We start from the raw sequence: 19685 nt of genomic DNA on the forward strand, positions 1-19685 counted from the left end.
GATTGCTGAAGAATATCTAAATGATGTGCTGATTTGCCTTGTTTGTCCACCTAGATGTTTTTCTGTCACATAAACAAAGGAAAGAAGACAAGAGTTGAATAATTGTTTTTATTTTGTCTTGACTCAGCCTGAATCAGCACTGAACAGAGGTACGCCCGTTTACAGTTGGTCAACAGTATGCAGTTTCTCTTCTGTTTTTTTTTTGTTCTGTCATCTATACTTAACATTTCCTGTAGCACAAAAACACAGAAACATTCGTGAAAAGCAAAGTGTGGAAGTGCTCAGAGCCGTTATCGCCTCCAGCTCTGAAGGAGTTGTGCCACGATGTGGTGGATTTGGCAAAAGGATGGCGAGCTGTGCACGGGGGCTTCATTCAACCCACATGAGCCAAAGACAATTTAATTAACTAGAGAAGCAGGACTGTAATTGCAGTGACCAGGCACATTTTAAGTGATGCCTCACACAAGAACAAAGGCTGTTCCTTCTCTTCTTTTTATGTGGAGATGTGGATGGAAACCAAACCTCACCCAAATAGCTTTTTGGGGGGAAATAGGCCTGTGGTTTTTTGGCTGCTGAAATCATTTTCAAACACCTTTTTCAAGGGGAATCAATAGATCCAACTGTGAACAACTAGAAGAATATGATGCACGCTTATGTTGAGCCATTGCCAAGTTTTAAAATTGTACTGCTTTCTTCCTCTTACACACTCTCACTTTGTGTCTAGTTTTTCAACCGAGATGATTTTTATCCTAAAAAATATTAATTTCTAATTCAACAGACAAAACTCACCTTCGCACAGCACATTGTCCCTTTTTCTTTTATTAGAGCTTCCATTAAATGTTTACTGAGGATTTTTGACACTTGGTAAGAAAGTAATTGCAATGTGGAAAAGCAGCATGATCTGACTCAGTTTCTAAGTGCTGATTAAAGAGAAGGACTATTAATTCAGTTGAATAAACATTCATTAGTGTTTTCCAACCATCAGTCCCCCTATTTGTTAAACTTATAGTGTTTATAATAAATGTTGATATAGAGCATCCTCACACAGGCTTTTCACATTGTGTGGGGTGTGTGAAAACACTATAACTCCATTTAGGCCAAACACGCTCACGCTAATGTGTTTTAAAACAGCATTTTAAAACTAAAATTATCTCCGTCCAGAGAAGCAGCAAGACAGTGCAGAGTACAGTGGAAAGAAAAGTTACACTGTCCTAATTTTACATCTCCCTGTTTATTTTACTCACCAGGGACTCAAAGCTTTAAATATAATGTGATATAATGACATTACAGCTTTAACCACTGCAGGATAAATGTTGTAAAATGGTAACCATGGGTCTGCTGTGCTATAATTTAGTTTTATAGAGAACCAGGACAGCCCTGCCACTCTTTACCTCTCTCTCTGTGTGTCTGGCTGACATGGCGATGCCAGATCCCATCAGCAGAGTCACCAAGCTGCATAAAAGCTGCTTTGTCACAAAGCCGACGGGCATCGAGACTCACGCCAGATTACAGGACCTCACTTTTATCTGATAGCGACTTAATCCAACCTGAAATGTGAACCTGTGTTTAATGACAGCAAATCCTTTTTCTGTATATCATCTCCAGAAAGCATAGTCCAGATTAAACCATGAGATGTGTGGCAGCAGCGTAGATTAGGTATTTACTGGGATTATCACGAGATAACCACACTGCAAACATACCATTTGTGCAGAGAAACAATTGAGCAGCAATTTATAAAATCAAGATTCTGTTTCGTTTCTGATTTTACCCTTGTGTCTTGACTTTCTATTTTCTTATTTCTCAGCCTGTTACCCTGTGTGTTTTCATCCCTGTGTTTGTGTGTGTTTGTGTTTGTGTGTGTTTGTACACACATTATCTCAACAATGCATGAACACATTTTAACCAAACTTGCTGATCAGTCATGGGGGGGAGGGCTACACACACACACAGTACACTCTTACACAGCAGGGCCAATGTTGAGCTGCTGCCTGCAGAGAACCGTATGCTTGTTGCCTGTACTTGCATAGTGAAAGTAGTATTTATGCTGAATTCTGCCTGCCTATGGAGAACAGTATAAACTTCATGGAGGTTTTAATGGACCACCAACATGGGCAAGACTTCTGTCTGTGCTGGCAATGGCCAGTCTGACTGTGACAGACCGGTCAATGTGTGTATCTAATAGAGAGAGAGCAACAGAGAGTTGGACAAACACTATGACATATTTCATAATGTGTAAAGAAGTGTATGTATCATTATGGAATTATGTCGGTTGCACTTACGCCTACTGCTGCACAGTCAAGGTAATTAATGGTAAACACTATAGTGCTGTTTATAACATACTTGCAGGGTGTACATCACCTCGCCAATACTTTAATTATGTTTGTAACTGGGCGGCTTTCCCCAAATAAACAAAAACACAGCAAAGCAAACTTCTTCTGTTGTTCAATGGACCAAACTGTAGGTGAGATCACACCCATTGTTTCCATGTGCATCCGTATCGGATTGGACAGAGAAGCCGTGTGTGTTGTGTGTTTGTGCGTGTGTGTGCTGAGCTATAGCTCTGTGAGCCTGCCTGCTATTGTACTTAACGCTTTTCAGCTTCTCAGCACCTTCTCTTATTTCACAGCCGTAGTACAGCGAGCCAATCAATAGCTGGCTCTCAGCAGTGGAACAGAGATGATACACAGTGTAGTACTGAACCACTACAGTGACAGCCAGTGCTGCTTTTCCTTGAAAGTTACATCAAGATGAAGATGGTGAAAAGGCTGTAGGAGTTTCATTGTTATCTTGTGTTTTTATTTTAATCCATATCTTATATGTGAGACTTTCACAAAGAATACTGCGACCTATCAGCTGTTTTATGTTGTTATAGGAAAAACTCAGTTCATTACGATTCTGTGTTGTGACAAATAATCATCTGTCGGCAACCAGTCAATAGGAAATGGTGATCAAGACAATGCTTATTTGGTTTGGTGTGATTTTCCAGTTGATTGAGTCATTTACTAAGCAAAAATACAAAACATTTTTGTTTCCAGCTCAAGAATTATGTGAATTTATTGCTTGTTTCATTTTATAATAATAAAGAAAGTGGCTTGATGAAAACTTAGAATAATTAAATTAAATAAATCTCCTAAATTCTCGAGTTGGTTGTATTTCCCTCTTAAAAAAAGAAGAAAACCCAAGGTAAGACAGGGATTGAAAAGTAATTTAGCAAGTAATGCGTCTGTATTGATCGCATGAATTCACAGACACACATATCTGTCAGATGTCCTTGAGATCAGGTATTTTAGCCACACTGATATTTAATCAAATAATGTTGAACACACCAGCTTTTTCTCATCAGCAGATATATCTTTCATGAAAATTACTTGTTGTCTTAACTCGATATTTGTCCTAATTGTGTGAACTAAGTTGAGTGAGTTTTTTATCGTGTTTTCCAAGTTGCTGATGTGACGCAGAGGAGAAGTAAAATGTGGAACTTTTGGGCAGGTTTGCTTTTCAGCTGTAAATGACTCTGTACTACGTTTGTTGTCAGTGTGTTATTCTTGAATCCAGCAATGACTCAGCTCTAATCGATTAAACAACAGCTGCTGCGATGTAGCTGCTCGCAGGGTTGTTTTACTGGTTTGAAAAAATAAATACCTGATGTGAGGGCTGAGGCTCGGCAGCTTCTGTAACAGTCGGAGAAGCTACTGAAAGGAAAAGTGTGTTTTATAGCATTATCTCAGAGAAATGGTGTATCACACACCGTTTACCATGTTCAGACGCTCTGTTGCATGTACGGCTTTTATCGTTATTTATTGGGGGGGGGGACAACTAAGTGTCTGGGGGCGTGGTTTTCAAAGATGCATTATTCCCCCACAACCGCTGTATTTAAGAGGCTGTATTATATGGATGGATTATGGTGGGATTGAGGCCGAAGATTAGAAGGGTGAGTTTCCTTTTCCAGCCCCTGAGAATAACTCACATATTAGATTATTCTGCAGTAAATGATTTACTTATAATACTGTCCAGACAAACATGAGCTTAGCAGGAGGATTTGTTCTGCACTGTCTGGACTGGAAGGAGAATACTGAGATCAGTATCAGGAATATATGCAAAAGGAAATCACAGAGAATGGTCCTTGCCTCTGAGATCCTGAAGTCAAACTGAGCATGTGTTAAAATCAGCTCTCAAGCAGAGAAAATACAGGTTTTCTAGACAGGTGTGTGTGTGTGTGTGTGTGTGTGTGTGTGTGTGTGTGTGTGTGTGTGTGTGTGTGTGTGTGTGTGTGTGTGTGTGTGTGTGTGTGTGTGTGTGTGTGTGTGTGTGTGTGTGTGTGTGTGTGTGTGTGTGTGTGTGTGTGTGTGTGTGTGTGTGTGTGTGTGTGTGTGTGTGTGTGTGTGTGTGTGTGTGTGTGTGTGTGTGTGTGTGTGTGTGTCTAAAGTACCTGTGTGTGTGTCATCTTCAGCTGCTGTCAGCCCGAGCTGTGTCAGACACCCTGACGACTTCAGACAAGCTGGTTATCACCTCACTCTCACAGAAGAAATGTTCCTTTTCCCCGTCTACTTCAAACCCCCAAAAAAGATTTTATGTAACATTTAAATAAAGGTTTCACGTGGTTCACACTTTACGTGTGATCAAATGGTTTCACTTAGAAAACTGCTTAGAGTGTTAATAACAAGCCGTGCTTCACCTCAACAAGAAACTTTATATCACAAGACTTGATCTTAGCGATGAATTAACTTCGTTGCACTTCTTTACCCGGTGGAGAAAGTTCATTTGCGTTCATGCACCTCCTCTGCTGTTGGTTTCCAACTCCTGAGGGAAACATCTGGTGCTTTAGTTTCCTAATGTTCCACAATCTTCAGCAGCTAATTTCAGGGTTCTGTGATCTGAGCTAAATCTTTTATTCCAGTAGTTGTCGATTCATATCTAGATATGTCGCTACTTCAACTTTAAGGCTTTTAGTTAATGTGCAGCATGAAAAGATGCCTCTTCTCCCCGTTTGCACGACAGTATTTATAAGATACCATCCTCCCATAGCCATCTGACTGGTTGGCTGCTCACCAGCATGTTTGTTTGGTTGGCCGTCTGTAGCTCTGTGTCCCAGCAGCCTTTAGTCAGCTGACTGAGTTACCGCAGCGAGTCGATTCCTCTTCCCCTCTCATTCCCTCACATTTTTATTTCCTCTGACAGATAACAGCTGTAACTCTCAGCTATTTGGGTTACTTCCTGATTTCATATTCGGACGATGTATCTGGGCTACCGGCACAAACTTGTTAGAAACTATAAAACCACTGCATCACAGTTTGACACAACTCATTGTTTTTACAGTGAAATATAATTTCTTAGTGTGAAGAAGCTGCTTCTGGGTGTGGCTGTTTAACATCCGGCCGTTTACAGTGTTAAACATCCTAACAGATCAAACAGGGGAGAAATATACTGGCGTTAATGTAGAAATCATCCACAGCTCCTTGTTCTGTCCAGACTGATTCATCCACTTCACTTTTATTTTGGCAACTCGGTGTTGTGATTTATTGGGATTCATTGTGTGCTTGTTACCATCCAGTGTATTCTCCACCATGCCCACGCACACTTGACTTATCTTTGTTTACAAGGCCGCCGCCGTGTTGCTCATTACCGCCGAACATTGTTCATTCCAGCGCGGTCTGATCTTGACAAGGCCAGACTCCCCGTGTGAGCGCCATGCAGCCTCTAACTCCCATCAAACGTCCAGGCGAGGCGCGGCTGATTTGACAGCTCGCCAGTGTCCGTAGTCAGTCTTCTTACTGAGTGGACACGAGACTCTGTTACATCACATCTCTGTTATTTAAAGCTGTTCTGTTCATTGTTTGTCGTGCTTTTCCTGCTCAGAAACTTTCTGGGTCATGTGTGATTTCAGGGCAGCAACAGGACAAGAGCTTTTTACCCAAACCATCAATAGATAGTGACATTCCTAGATTATCTTTGATTTAACTCATAATAATAATCATTAAAGAATTTAACTTGGGTGGGTTCATTTTCATGTACAATACTTTGCAGTATTGCTTCACTAATAGATTATTGGACTCCACATCACATTAAGTTCATTTAACAGCTGCCATTTGTATGAACGGAGTTGTAGTAAGGTCATTTTTTTAGTTTCTGCAGCGTAAAGAGGTGTTTCAAGCATTAGATCTGTATAATGAAAGCCTGTGAACGCTTCCACTATAGTCAACATAAAATCAACATCATTTAGTACAGCTGGAGAAGATCATGCAGTCACTTTTGCTTCCTGATTGGTTCTTATCCGTCACGACTCGACTACCAGCGATGAGGGCGAAACGTTAACGTATGATAAAGTTCACATAGATAACAATTTTACCTCTGGAACAATTCCACCTCATAGTCTGTCCAAGTAAAGAAATCCCTGCTCTTACTTTTCATCATTGCTGTTTCTCTTTTGTAGTATTTTCTGTAACTAAGCAACCGACCACAGGGCGAACAATTTGCTTCCTGTTTACACCGGATCTCACACATGCTGATTAGATAATATGTGTTATGTGTTTTTGTTTGGACAGAGAATTACTGCAAAATATTGCATTAATTAACCGCCGCAGTATCTTTCCACACATGCAGTCTCCCGCCAGCGGTGTTAAGTAATGCAAGGCTCTGTCCCACACCCAGGCAGCTCTGACAGACGCAAACAAACCTCTCCTCTCCTTTTGCAACCTGCCTCTTTTACCACCATCCCCTCCCCTCCAGTTGAGAAACAAGTAGGCCAAAAGTGGGAAGCCTTGTCTGTGTTTCAAGCACAACAAAGGGAGCCGAGCAATTTGATCCTGCAGACTATCTGGGGTTTTGCGCTGCACAGGCTTGAGAGGCAGCGCTGCTCTTGAAAAACAGCCTCACTCCTGCTTTTTGTCAGTGATTCCCAGGAATGTTTTTTTCTTGTCTGCATGCACATTATTTCTGCCCCATCTCTGCGCTTATTGAGCATCATCCGTGCAAGTTGGTGCTCTCCCTGTACATCCCTGGAGGATGAGAGGGGATTCCCATCCAGCCTCCGCTAGTAGGTAAACATAAGGGCTTCGTCAAACAGGGAGAATCCACCACATAAAATCCTGTTTACTTCACTCTTAGTTAGATTTTAGAAAGAGAAGCCAGGGAAAGGCTGTTTCGATTTACAAGCCTGCACTGGGTTGTACTTTTCCCTCCACTACCTCACTTAGGGAAGACGACTCAGTTGAACCGTTTCAATTTTCCCCTTGTTTGTGTGTGTTTGTGTGTGTTTGTGTACAGCTGGTGTTGTTAACAGAGGGTAGGCTTACTTTCACCTCTGTTTATGTGCATGCAGCTTTAGAAATCACAGAAATGTGGAGTTTGAGATACAAGCCAGCAGCAAATTTTCCCTCATGCACCTTCTAACTATTTTCATTTACATCCTGAAATATGATAATAGTGATTAGAAACATTTCCATGTTTTTAAGATATTCTTCACCATAAGCTTATGATCTCTCTCTCTCTCTACTACATTTGTAGACTACTGCTTCTTTACTACTACGCAGCTTTCATGAACTAATTTTCTGCAGCTGTAATTACATGAACTTGCGGAGCTGCACATTTTGACGACCTTAATTTGTCGTTTGGCCTATATTTCAGTATTCAACATCTCTTGCTTTAATTACCACGTCATCATAGCTGTATTTGACTCTCTCTCGTCTGTTTACTTGCTCTGAACATTAGTGCTGTTATGAAACCTCAAATCCTTGTTACTCCAGAAAGTCCTCTTTCAGCCCCATCTGACTTTTTGTCTGTGAATCTTTTTGCTCCTCTGCCTCGCACAGTTTTACATCTCAGAAATGTTCATGGATATAAATCCTTATAGCCGACTGGGCCTTGCTCCTGGACAGATTCTCGGTGGTTGCTGAGGGGAAACAACAACACGACTTGGATTTCTTCACCTCCATTTATTAGTTTGAAGCCTCCCCACCACGCCCCCTGGTTTTTAACTGTAACATAATTACTGTGGTTACACTTGTAAACACAGAGATTTGCAGAGGCTGGATCTGCCCTCTGCTTGTGTGACCTAACCCACGAGGAGATCAACTTCTCTCATGGAGCAATCCTCCAGAGTCACTGTTACTGCAGGTCTTTGACACAGATTGCTCCACTTGACACGTTGGGAAGGAGATATTCTTGCTGTTTAAACACACAATCAGATGCATCATGAGTGCAACTGCTCACACAGCTGCTGTGTGTTACACACTAAAGGCCATAACATAGAATTCAGACCCACACCCCATTCACCAGCCCACACACCTGCATACCTGCTGTGGCTTCGCTTGCAATACACGTTGTGAAAAGTGTCAACTTCACAAGCAATTTGAAAAAGAAAACACTTCAAGCTGATGCTGCAACATAGAGGAAGATAAATCACATATTTAATAGCAGCACGAGCAGCAGCTACAGCAGAAAGTCGATGCTGAGAGTGAGACCCAGGGTGAGGACGCTGCTCGGCCTCGTCATCAGGACGACCGTGATGAGGCAGAACATTTTCTTGCTCAGTTTACATTCTGAAATCCCAGATGTATATTTCTCTGTGTTTGAGAAAGTTGAGTCCTAGTCACTCCCGACTTTACACAGCCCCTAGTGATCATGTGCGTTCTGCATATTGCAGACACGTAGCATTAATTTGTGAGGAATTGCAAAACTGACGCAAAAAATGGATGCAGGACACATGAAGCAGCCGCGGTGTGTACGAGGAGTTATAAGGAAATATCTCCGACCTTAAATGTGCTTTATTGTAACACATCATGGTACATGTAAGTTTTGAATGACGAGAGCAGATCACTGGATAAATAAATAAATAAAACCTCTGTAAAGATTCGACAGTGCTGCATCAACTTGACAAGTACGGGTGGCACAGGATGTCTCCAAATCTGCACAGATGGTGTTCCGTCAAGAACAGGAAATCGGGTGTGTTTTCCTGTTTTCTCTTTCTCAGAGAAGAAGAGTGTTTTCACACCAAATCCCACGGCTTCACAGAATACTCTTCTTTTCCTCTGCATGAAGTTTCAGCAGCGGAAAAGTTTGACAGCCCAGGAATAAGTAAAAGGACGTACTTGTGGTGTCTACATTTCCAGTTTCAGTGGTTTTAAAGTTTAGGTTTTAAACATGCAGTTTGTTGTGTGCACTGAAATTATGTCTGTTCTTCCAAAAGGGAAAAATAAGGAGAAAGCATTATTTGAACGTATAGATTAGAAGAAATAGTTAGTTATACACATTCCTGTCGCCTTGAATGTCTAAACGTGACCTTTACATCTGCACCTTTGTGGTACAGTGATCATCATTTGAGGTTTGACAGCATCCACAGATCTGTCGTCGGCTCATTGTGGCTTCACCCCTCGAGGCGTATGTGTAACAGGTGTTCAGTCATTTGAATACAGATTGTGTTGGCCTGAATCTGTGTGTAACCACTTCGTACTGTCAATGTCTCTGGAAGAAACTGATCATATCCTGATGTTTGTCCCTTCTGTCTACATGCCGTAGCCCCGACTGATCTGTGTGTGAGATGTGTGTGGAGTGGGGGGGTGTAAGTGTGATTAGCATGATAAAGCCCTGCTCTCTTTTCCTCTTCACATTGTCTGCTTTGTGTCTCGGGCTCAGCTGCAGGACAAGTCACATCCTCATAGAGACATCGTTCCCCAGGCTGTAGTTCAGCTTGTCAGGAAACACTTAGCAACTGCCAGAAAACATTATTTACTTTAGGATAAACAACAGTTTGTCATTGGCATTATCAAACGGTCCACACAAATGGGAGTAAATTTGGAAATCATTTATTCAACTTTCAGCCCACTATCCACGCTAATCTTTCAAAGTGGATGAAAACAATGACATGAACTCCAGACAGTAAGTTGGTCTTTACAAAGAACACGTTGTAGAGCATCAGGAGGCTGATGTATAAACTCTTTTATCTCTTTTCAAGTTAACTATTTCGTCTGCGTCTTCTACACATGGCTCCTATTTTGAATCCTGAGATAAAAGTAGTTCTTCCAGTTTCACATATGTCGCGTGTCAGAAAAATATATATAATAACACTCCCACTAATTTGCTGTGAATTTTCTGGACACTTCCTGATGTATTCTCAATGCTTAAGGAGCGGAAATAGCCATAAAACAAAATGCCGTTAAATCATTAATAACTTAAGTAAGTTAATATTATTCCCTGGCGTATTGGTGAGTAAGAGTTGTTTTCACTGCTGAAAGACAAACGAGGGAGACAACGCTACGAGTTTCACCTCGCTCAGTATAAAACCCACAGGCTCAGGTTTCACATCAAACATAATTTAATTCAGTTGGCTTCACTGTGACCGACGCATTCAGACATGGACGTGAAGGAGATTTGCACCGTGCCTTTTCGTAATTTCACTTTGGTAAACTGATATAAGTGGAACCGGTGACCCACAGATGAAGCGACTGCAGAGTCTGAAGTCACGTTGCCTGTGTTGCATCCGTCCATTTTAAATCCTGTAACTGAGAGTGGGGCTAATTCATTTTGCTGCAAATTAAACCTGCAACAATCGACTGCACTTTCGGCACCAGCTCATTTCCAGGGTTGTTAAACATTAAGTTGCTTTTTAATGAAATGTGCTGTATAAATAAAATTGCCATCTGTCCCGTTAATGAAACAGCCCTAACCGTGCAACCGTGTTTTAGCTGTTTCTTTAACGGCTTTGTTAACTTCCTAAATATAAAAAGTTAGCTTAGAGGCAGATTCTTGTTTTTTTTTAAAACAAAGTTGAAATGTGGTTTTCCCTGGTGAGCGTTGAGATGACCTCAGACGCCACTGATCAGCCCGTGTGAGTCGCTGCAGTTACGGGTCACAACAGGGTCACTGATACTTCCTGAGGGAGTTTCCCTTTGAAGCTCCACTACAGCCGGCAGCCTTATAGTCTGGATCCTACGTTTACTCATCAAACATTGTGACACACATTGTAGAGAGGATTAGCGTGGGAGACATACAGATGAATTTCTAAACTGCTTCCGGGAAAACCATAGGACTGAGGACATGACTCAATAGCATGGCCTCTTTTTTCCCCCGGGCCAGATAGCTTCCTCCTCTCTGCTGAGAACCTGCGTGAAAATCTGGCTGTGAAATTACAAAATGAGACAGAATGTTGCTCTCGCTCTTCTTTCGCTCGCCCCCTACCCCCTCGTTCTCTCCGGTTGTGTGGTACACTGAGTGCTCGGTGAATTCCACGGCCATGAGGAGGTGGAACTGGCCAAGGCATCAACAGCCCTCAGCCAAGTGTCCTCGCTTCCCCGAGTGGATTATACTGGCGTTGTTTTGGTAGAGTGACAGTTGAGTCAGTGTTATCCGGTCGGATAGCAGCAACAATGCTGCACGTCAACATGACGGTGGAATTTCCACACAACAGCTCCTGTGACAATGACACAATTTCTGTCACGCAAAAATGCAACACAAGCTCACAACACTTTATGGTGAATTTGATGATCATGATTCATCAGACACTTACTAACTAAAGCTGTTTCTGATCAGTAGTTTTTATGCTGTATAATCCCACCCACGTCTTTGGCTCAGATGTCTGTTTTTAAACTGATTCAGCAACAAGACTTTATTTTGAATGTATCGCTGAAGCTTTTCTTAAAGAGTCGTTACTGTTGAGATTGATTTAAATGATGTTACTTTATACAAATGAGATCATTGAGTCCTGTTGATCGTCTTATTTGTTCATAATTGTACTTAAAAATTCAGTTTTGGCGTTGAAATGCTAAAGGAATTGTTAAATACTTTGGTAGATAATCTAGATGTTTAAATTGTCAATCTCTGTCTTCTCCTCTCTCTAGTGGCCAGTTTGCTGTGGTCAGACGATGTCGGCACAGGAACACGGGCGTGGATTTCGCCGGCAAATTCATCAAGAAGCGGCGCAGCAAATCAAGTCGACGGGGGGTGACGAGGGAGGACATCGAGCGGGAGGTGACCATCCTGAAGGAGATCCAGCACCCGAACATCATCACGCTGCACGAGGTCTTCGAGAACAAGGCGGAGGTCATCCTCATCCTGGAGCTGTGAGTGGTTCTCTCTTCTCCTCCTCCCTCTGTTCTCAACACAGACGAAGAATTTAGATTTTTATTTCCGCTCCACAATTAGAAGGGCAATTATTATGATGTATTCCATGAAGGTGTCAGCTTAAAACATCAGTTATATTATCTGCTTGTGTAGCGAGACAGCGGTTAACGCAGCATTTTCTAAATATTGTGCTCTTGAAAGTATGAAAGACAAACAATATAAATTAAAGACTCTCTGTAGCATCTTATGGGAACAGTGTTTAAGTGACAATTGTATTCTCTTTAAATGTGTAATTCTCAATTAAAGGGGAATTCTGAGATGAGCTCTGAAACATGATTAAAACATTTCAGGGCTGTGGCGATAAGATCAGGTTATTAAATAACATAGTAGTCAAAAAAAATGTCCCAAATTCTTTCCAGCATCATCGCAGCCCCTACTGGTTTAGATTACACATTATAATTTAAAATCAAGATAACACTTTTCAAACTGGGGAAAATTCCCCTCAGAGCCACAGGAGACATTATCCAGCTGTTCATATTCTTCTCCAAGATTAAACACTTAAAGTGGACATGTGGAGTGGCTCAATTAAAATAGGCAAATTTAAAAACGTTCCATTACTTTAGCATCTCTAGAACCCTGTTCTGGTTTTGTCATTTAAACCTCGAAGTGCGAGCAATGTCAAAACCATTCACACATTTCAAAGAGTCTACATAATACAGGGACTTAATTGTCATCATCTCACAGACGTTCCACGTTCATCGGAGTGACCTACCAGCTCTTTACTCCACTGAGCTGCAAATGAACGCTGTTATTCACACACTGAACCGTTGGCCCGGACTGGTTTGGTGTTTATCATTTCTTCCTTTCTATTCTACCGTATGTGATCATTTGTCAGGAATGTTGTCAGACAGCTGCACTGCTCCACATTGCGCAGCCATTACCGCCGGCTGTAAGCTGACCTTGTAATTGAAGTGTTCTTTATTCTGCTTCCATGCTTGTTTGTTCTGAATAAGCGTGCCAGCTGAATACTTGTTATGTAAACACGAGTGATCTCACAGTGTCTGTAGTGCACTGGTCTAACTGGCCTTTTTGCAAAACATCTCTAACGGGTCCATCCTGAACACTTGTTGCTATGACAACCATCTGAACAATTTGACAAGGTTATTTGAATTTTGAAAAACGGTTTTCCAGTCATGTTAAATTGTATTCTCTCATCTGAGGGAAATTAGGTTACAATATCAATACGACATCAAACATAAAATCCTCAAGGATAAAGACAAAGGAGAGTTGTTTTAAGTCACTAAAACTGCGATTTTTCAACGTGTAGATCTTCAGAAAACTATGGTTTCTGAATATTTATGTGTACGTTTGGTTATCATTGCTAGCTCTTGGATCTCCAATGTTCTCCTCTGGTATTTCATGGACTATCAATGTAGATTTTATCACCACTTATTGGCCTGTCGTGCTTGTCTAAGTGTTTGAAGTCTTTTATGGAAAATATAAATTTGAGACGATGTCTGCAGTAGTGTAGATGAGGCCTGGATCTGTTGGTCCTATAGGCTGAAGCAGAAGCGCAGGGTTTGGTCAGTTCAGCTCTGAGCTCCTTAAAACAACAACTTACATGTGGCTGGTAAAGATATTTCATGTTGTGGCCTTTTGTCCTCCACTCCCTCTCCTCCCCCCTGCTGCACTCTGGGTAAATACAAGCGTGACAACAGCTGCCCTTTGACCTCAAGCACAGACCGAACTGTGAGAAAAGACGCAGACGCGACATGTTTGGGCAGAAACTTTCCTTCCAGTCTTGTGCATGTGTGTTTACGCCCTGTTAACCGGCTGAAGCAGATGATGAAATAGACATCTCTGATATAGGGAGGGAGTGTTGTGGGAGGGGGGGGGGGACGACTCAGCTGTGCAGCTGGTCTGGTGTTTTCCTCCCTGAAGGGCGGAGTAGTGTGTGTCTGTATGTGTGTGTGTGTGTGTGTTTGTGCAGGAGAAGATAGAAAGGCAATAACTGGTGGTAATTTATTATACAGCAACATGAAATTCACATTATCTCAGCCTACACTTTGTTTGTAGTTTCAGGTTTGTGGCCTGGTTTATTATCATCCAGCAGCTAGAAGAAATCCTTCACCCTGCATGATTACTATTATGTTCCCCGTCAATATCCTTGAATTGATCCCTGGGAAATTTCAGAAAATGTCAAAAAACACCCTTTCGCAATGTTCCTGGACTCCTGGATCTTCCCCTTTGTCTGGATCTGCTCCTAAATGTAATGGATTGATTCTTGGCCCATGGATCATCTTCCCAGCAAGTTTCATCCAAATCCATTCCAGAGTCTTTGTTTGATTCCTACTGACAAACAAACACAGGGGCGAAAACAGTCTCCTTGGTGGAGGTGAAAATATGAGACAGTTAAATGATGATAATGTGTGAATAGGCCTAAATTGTAACATACAGAATATAATTGCTGTTATAAAAGTAATAATTAACCTGGATGCGACTCGTATTGTGAACATAATGTATATTGTAAGACAAACGTGTTTGTATTTGTGGATGTTCACTCAAGTGTACGCTCAGTCTGGATAATCATTTCTGTAATTACAGTTTTCTGTGCTCGTCCTCTGCTCCCCCCCCCCTCTCCCTCGCTGCAGGCAGTCACTCACGTTATCGCGCTGTGACCATGATAAATCATCTGCTCTCTCTCTCTCCTCTTATCCTCACACTGTTTCCTCCTATCACCACAGTAATTGTTCAACAAGAGCTGGATCACACTGTCGTTGTATTGAAAGATCTCCGGCTCCGATGTGAACCCGAGCTCTTTAAAAGTTTGGGCAGATAAAGGGTCGTAGTGATTAGTGAGCATTGATGCTGACATTAAAAGACTCAAGCAAGTTATATTCTGATATGACAAGATACCAATGACATCACAAGCCTTTCTCTTTTATGATAACGTGTTGGATCAGTTTTTGAATTGAAGCATGGAGATTAATTAATTGAATTTAATTTGCAGCTAGTTTGATTATCTAATAATCATTTATCTCATTTTCTCAACAAAAATACTGAATATTTTCTCGTTTCCAGCTTCTTAAATGTGATTATTTTGTTCTTTGTTTTAAACATGATAATAAACTTAGTATGTTTGGGTTTGCATGATATAAAATAATAAGTAGTTGCAACCCAAAACTTGTCTTGGTAAATATTTTAAAAGGTATTTATCAAAGTATTTCACTATTTTTGTGTTGTCCTTTTGTTTTGTGTGTTGTGTTGTCAATATTTTTGCCTTTGCTCTGTTTGAGTCTGCAAAAATTACTGGAGAGATTTCCAAGAAACTTGGTGGGTGGTTGTGAAATGAGCCAAGAGAGATTTTTTACCAATTTCCCAGATAAAAGTGGATCTTGATGAAAACAACACATTTAGAGGACTGATATTTCTGAGTGTGTGAAATTTAGCATGATTTAATTTATGAGGACTTTGGGCCTTGGTAGAGTTATGGGCTCTACTGAGTGTCCTTCTTGTTTTATGTTATTTACTTCTTCTTATTATTCACATTTATCTTCACCTGGTTTGTCATTCTTTCCAGGTCTGAGGTCTGTTGGTGCAAAAACTCATAAAACAATATTCTAATAAAACATACTTCTCCTTTCCCCAACTGTTCCTAAGAGCGGGTTTTCTTTGTTGAGACAGAGTCTAAAGTTCTCTCTTGTGAACGGCGCTGGTTAAAATGTGCTCTGGATGTGTAAATTGGTCGGGCTCTAATGCACCAGGATGATTAGATTACATCAGATCAGCTCTGTTAAGCTGGGATTTGTAGCTGGCTCTGATCTGAGAGATCTCACACTTTAATACTCCCTCCCCCCCCCCCTCTCTCTCCCTCTCTCTCGTCCAGCGTGGCGGGCGGTGAGCTGTTTGACTTTCTCGCAGAGAAGGAGTCGCTGAGCGAGGAGGAAGCCACTCAGTTCCTCAAGCAGATCCTGGAAGGAGTCCTCTACCTGCACTCCAAGCAAATCGCCCACTTTGACCTTAAGGTACAGCAGCCGACCCCACTGTCTGATGTCTGATTCCCTCAGTCGGTCATGTGCTCAGCAGGAGGACAGGATAATGTCAATTTCTGCATTTCAAAAGACCAACGTGAATGCTAAACATGAGCTGATCCTGGGCCTGTACCGCACACTAATCCTCAGCAAGTATAGAGCTTGAACTGGGAAAGCAAACAGGTTTTATCATAAAATAAACACAGAAATGCACATCCTGTCTGCACTGCTTAGTGCATCAAATAAAAGTTTTCATATCAGCAAATGTAAACACAGATGATTGTCTTGTTAAGGTTCATTTGGACTGATTTTAATAAGTTGGGCATCAGTTTTTTACCTTTGCTTTTGTTCTATATCTGTTTTTTGAGCTGGTGCACTTGAGGCTGATGACTGACTAATTTTTTGGAAATATTTGTTTGTTTTTTAAACTCCTGAGGGAAAAAGAGTCAAGGTTATTGTGTTCTCGCTGCAGAACACATAGTTCACATGGTTCCAGTCCATTACACTTCATTGAGTTATCTTTGAAACCTTGTTGTGAGGTTTTTTCTTAAATCACAATCAATAGCATCGACCAGTTGTCCACTTACAGCTGTATATGTGGCGTCTTCAGGCCGGACTGACTCCTCCACTCACAGGACAGTCTTCACAAATCGTCCATCGCAGCTCAGGACATTTAACTTCAAGGTCTTTAGAAAATAACCCGTGTGCCCAGCGAGCCACTTCTGATCAACGTCAGAGCTTTGACCAACTTCTGATGCTTCACTATGGATCATATTTACTGTTGTTCTCTGTTGTTCTCTGTCTGTCAGCGGAGTTGGGAGTGTTTTGTGTTTTTTCACTTTTATTCTACAACATTTTTCATTGTGTTTGACACCATTGAGAGAAAAAAACCTCAAAAAGTTAGAGCTCCAGGATTATTCCGTGGATTTGAAGCAGATTTGACCTCGTGTCACTGGACATTAAGGGTCAGAAATAACAGCAGCCCAGATGTTTTTTCTGACCATTTTAAAACGCCTGGAGAATTCTTTTCTGTTTTTAAAATGGGTTTCAGAGTCTGATAAATTCTACAGAGACAGTAATATTGCCACTCAGTGTATTTAATATGCTCCACAGCTCGATATGTTGGGCAGCGCAGACTAATGATGTCTGACTCCTCAGAAGTCGTCTCATATGGTCTTTGTATCTGAAGGACCAAAGTTATTTTTGGTCTGCGGTTATTTAAGTGGAAAACCATTAAAAACGTTAATATCTCTACTGTAGCGTTGTTACAATAATCAAACTAATATAAGCTATGTATCAAATACAAATGTATTAGCTGATATAATGTATTTAGAAAATAAATGGCATGATCCCTAAGATGTTGTTATAAAACCCTTTTGACAAGGAAACGTAATTGAGGCTTGATGTATTTAAAAATGCAGATGATGCAGAGATCAGATGAGATCATTCAGACACGTAACCATGTCAGAGAATAAAACCAACACGCTGAGCTGGAGTTTTCTCATCATGTTCCTTCCCAGACTAAATCCTCAGCTCAGGGTCCAGCTGAATGGACGAGGTTTGGAAGGGAAAGAGGTTTGGTCCTGAAAGAAGCTTTGTGTCCGTAGGAATGTCCAGCTCCTCTTGTCCTTGCTTGAAGCTCATCTCTGCCGCTCTTTCCTTTCTCCCACTTCCTCGAGATGTTTTGCATGAGATTTCCATGATTGCAGAGCCTCCTTCCTGACAGACGGTTCCTGGTTTTGTGTCTGACTCTCGCACTCTTGTTTCCACTTATAGTGTTTGTCCTGCAGCGGTGGAATGTCACTAAGTACTTAAAGTACTTGAATTTTATTTGATTACCTGTATTTTTTAAACCGCTTCAGATATTTGACGGCTGTAGTTACTGCAAACTAAGATTTGAGGTACCAAAAATATGAAGAGCTTTTATAATAAGATGTGTTAAAGCATCAAAACAGTTTTGCATTGAATTCAAAACACACATATCCTCTTTAAAGCAAAGCGAGATGGTCACTTCACTTCTCCTCCATCCTCCTTGTCTCAACTCTTTTGTTTCTGTTTGTTTCTCCAGCCGGAGAACATCATGCTGCTGAACCGCTCGGTGCCTCACCCGCGCATCAAGGTCATCGACTTCGGTCTGGCCCACAAGATCGACCTTGGCAATGATTTTAAAAACATCTTTGGAACTCCAGAATTTGTAGGTCAGTGCACGTGTGCTTGGTGTTTTAAAGCTCATTTGTCTACTCTAGGTACGGGTAGATATACTTTCTCTTTTCCTTTCTCTCTAACAAACACAGACACACCCACAAAAATCACTATGTAACTACATGTAAATATAGTTTTTCTCTCTCACACTCGCACACACACACACACACACTCACTCACACACACACACACACAAACCCTCGCAGCACCGCCCTGTTTCTCTGGCTTTATCCCAGGGGTTGCATATTGTGAGAGCAGGTGCCAACTGTGCCATAGGGACAAAGTGAGAGAGACTTGATAATAGACTTTGATTATCAGAACTGCTCCTTCCTGCCAACACAGACACACACACACACACACACACACACACACACACACACACACACACACACACACACACACACACACACACACACACACACACATATATACACACACACACACCCTATCCCATCTCTCACCCGCTTTGCCTGGGGTTCCCGCCAACATTCCCAGTCTCCCCAGGCCTGTTTCCACCACGAGCACCATCCAGGCCAGAACCTGAACCTGTTCCCAGTTCAGCAGGGTGGCAGCGGTCAAATGGTCTAATTAAAGTCACCAGTGTTGGACCTGCTCATGCTGGAAATCAGGCCTTTCAGCTCATGAATTCATTATGTACAAAACAGATTGCGTTATTATTCCATTGCAAATATAAGTTGTGAGTCTCTTGCGTTTGTCTTCTTAAGATGTGGTTTTCAAACTGAGGTTTGCCCAAGGTAAATTCATTTTATGAAATGTATCATTCCCCCTCACTATTTTGTAAATGATTATCCCCGAGATACAAGTAAGACAAGGAATACTATTATCTTCAATAGTAATATTAATAATGAAGATGATTGTAATAATAATATTGCCAACTAACTCAACTAAAAGCTTCTTTCTCACAGAATTTCAGTTTCCTGTCGAACTTGTTAAAGTGGATTAGAAAGGACTGAATCATTCTGTTCATCTTATAATTTAATTATTCACACATCAGAAGAGCTGTGAGTAGAGAAAAGACGAGCAGAAATAATCACAGTTCTTGTAGGTGTTGTTTATATTTCATTACATAACAACAACATCTCTAAATCAGTGAACTCTCTCAAAATAGAACTCATCAGGATGGATGGATTAATTATTCAGGGGGAAATTACTCACAGACAATAAATGAAGGTAAAGTCAGTGAGGTGTGTTTTTGACCTGAATGTTAATTATCTTTGTTTTGTCTTGCAGCACCAGAGGTAGTCAACTATGAGCCTCTGGGCCTGGAGGCAGACATGTGGTGAGTAACTAATAACTTGGTCTGCTCCACTAAGACCATCAGGCACATCTGCTGTTTGAAATTATTCCCATTTGTGAGCAACCTCAGCTGTTTTGCTG

At 41.3% G+C, this 19685-nt stretch overlaps 1 protein-coding gene across 1 annotated transcript in view; it reads left to right on the plus strand.

Moving 5' to 3' along the window:
- dapk1 (death-associated protein kinase 1) overlaps positions 1-19685 on the plus strand; it is a 60106-nt gene that overhangs the window by 14909 nt on the left and 25512 nt on the right. The window contains exons 2-5 of the mRNA XM_061072308.1: positions 11832-12053; positions 15941-16079; positions 18154-18283; positions 19539-19587. Coding sequence (XP_060928291.1) covers positions 11832-12053; positions 15941-16079; positions 18154-18283; positions 19539-19587 — 540 coding nt within the window. The remainder of the gene's footprint in view (positions 1-11831; positions 12054-15940; positions 16080-18153; positions 18284-19538; positions 19588-19685) is intronic.

This window comes from Limanda limanda, chromosome 5, assembly GCF_963576545.1.
Source record: "Limanda limanda chromosome 5, fLimLim1.1, whole genome shotgun sequence".
Classification (NCBI taxonomy): Eukaryota; Metazoa; Chordata; class Actinopteri; order Pleuronectiformes; family Pleuronectidae; genus Limanda; species Limanda limanda.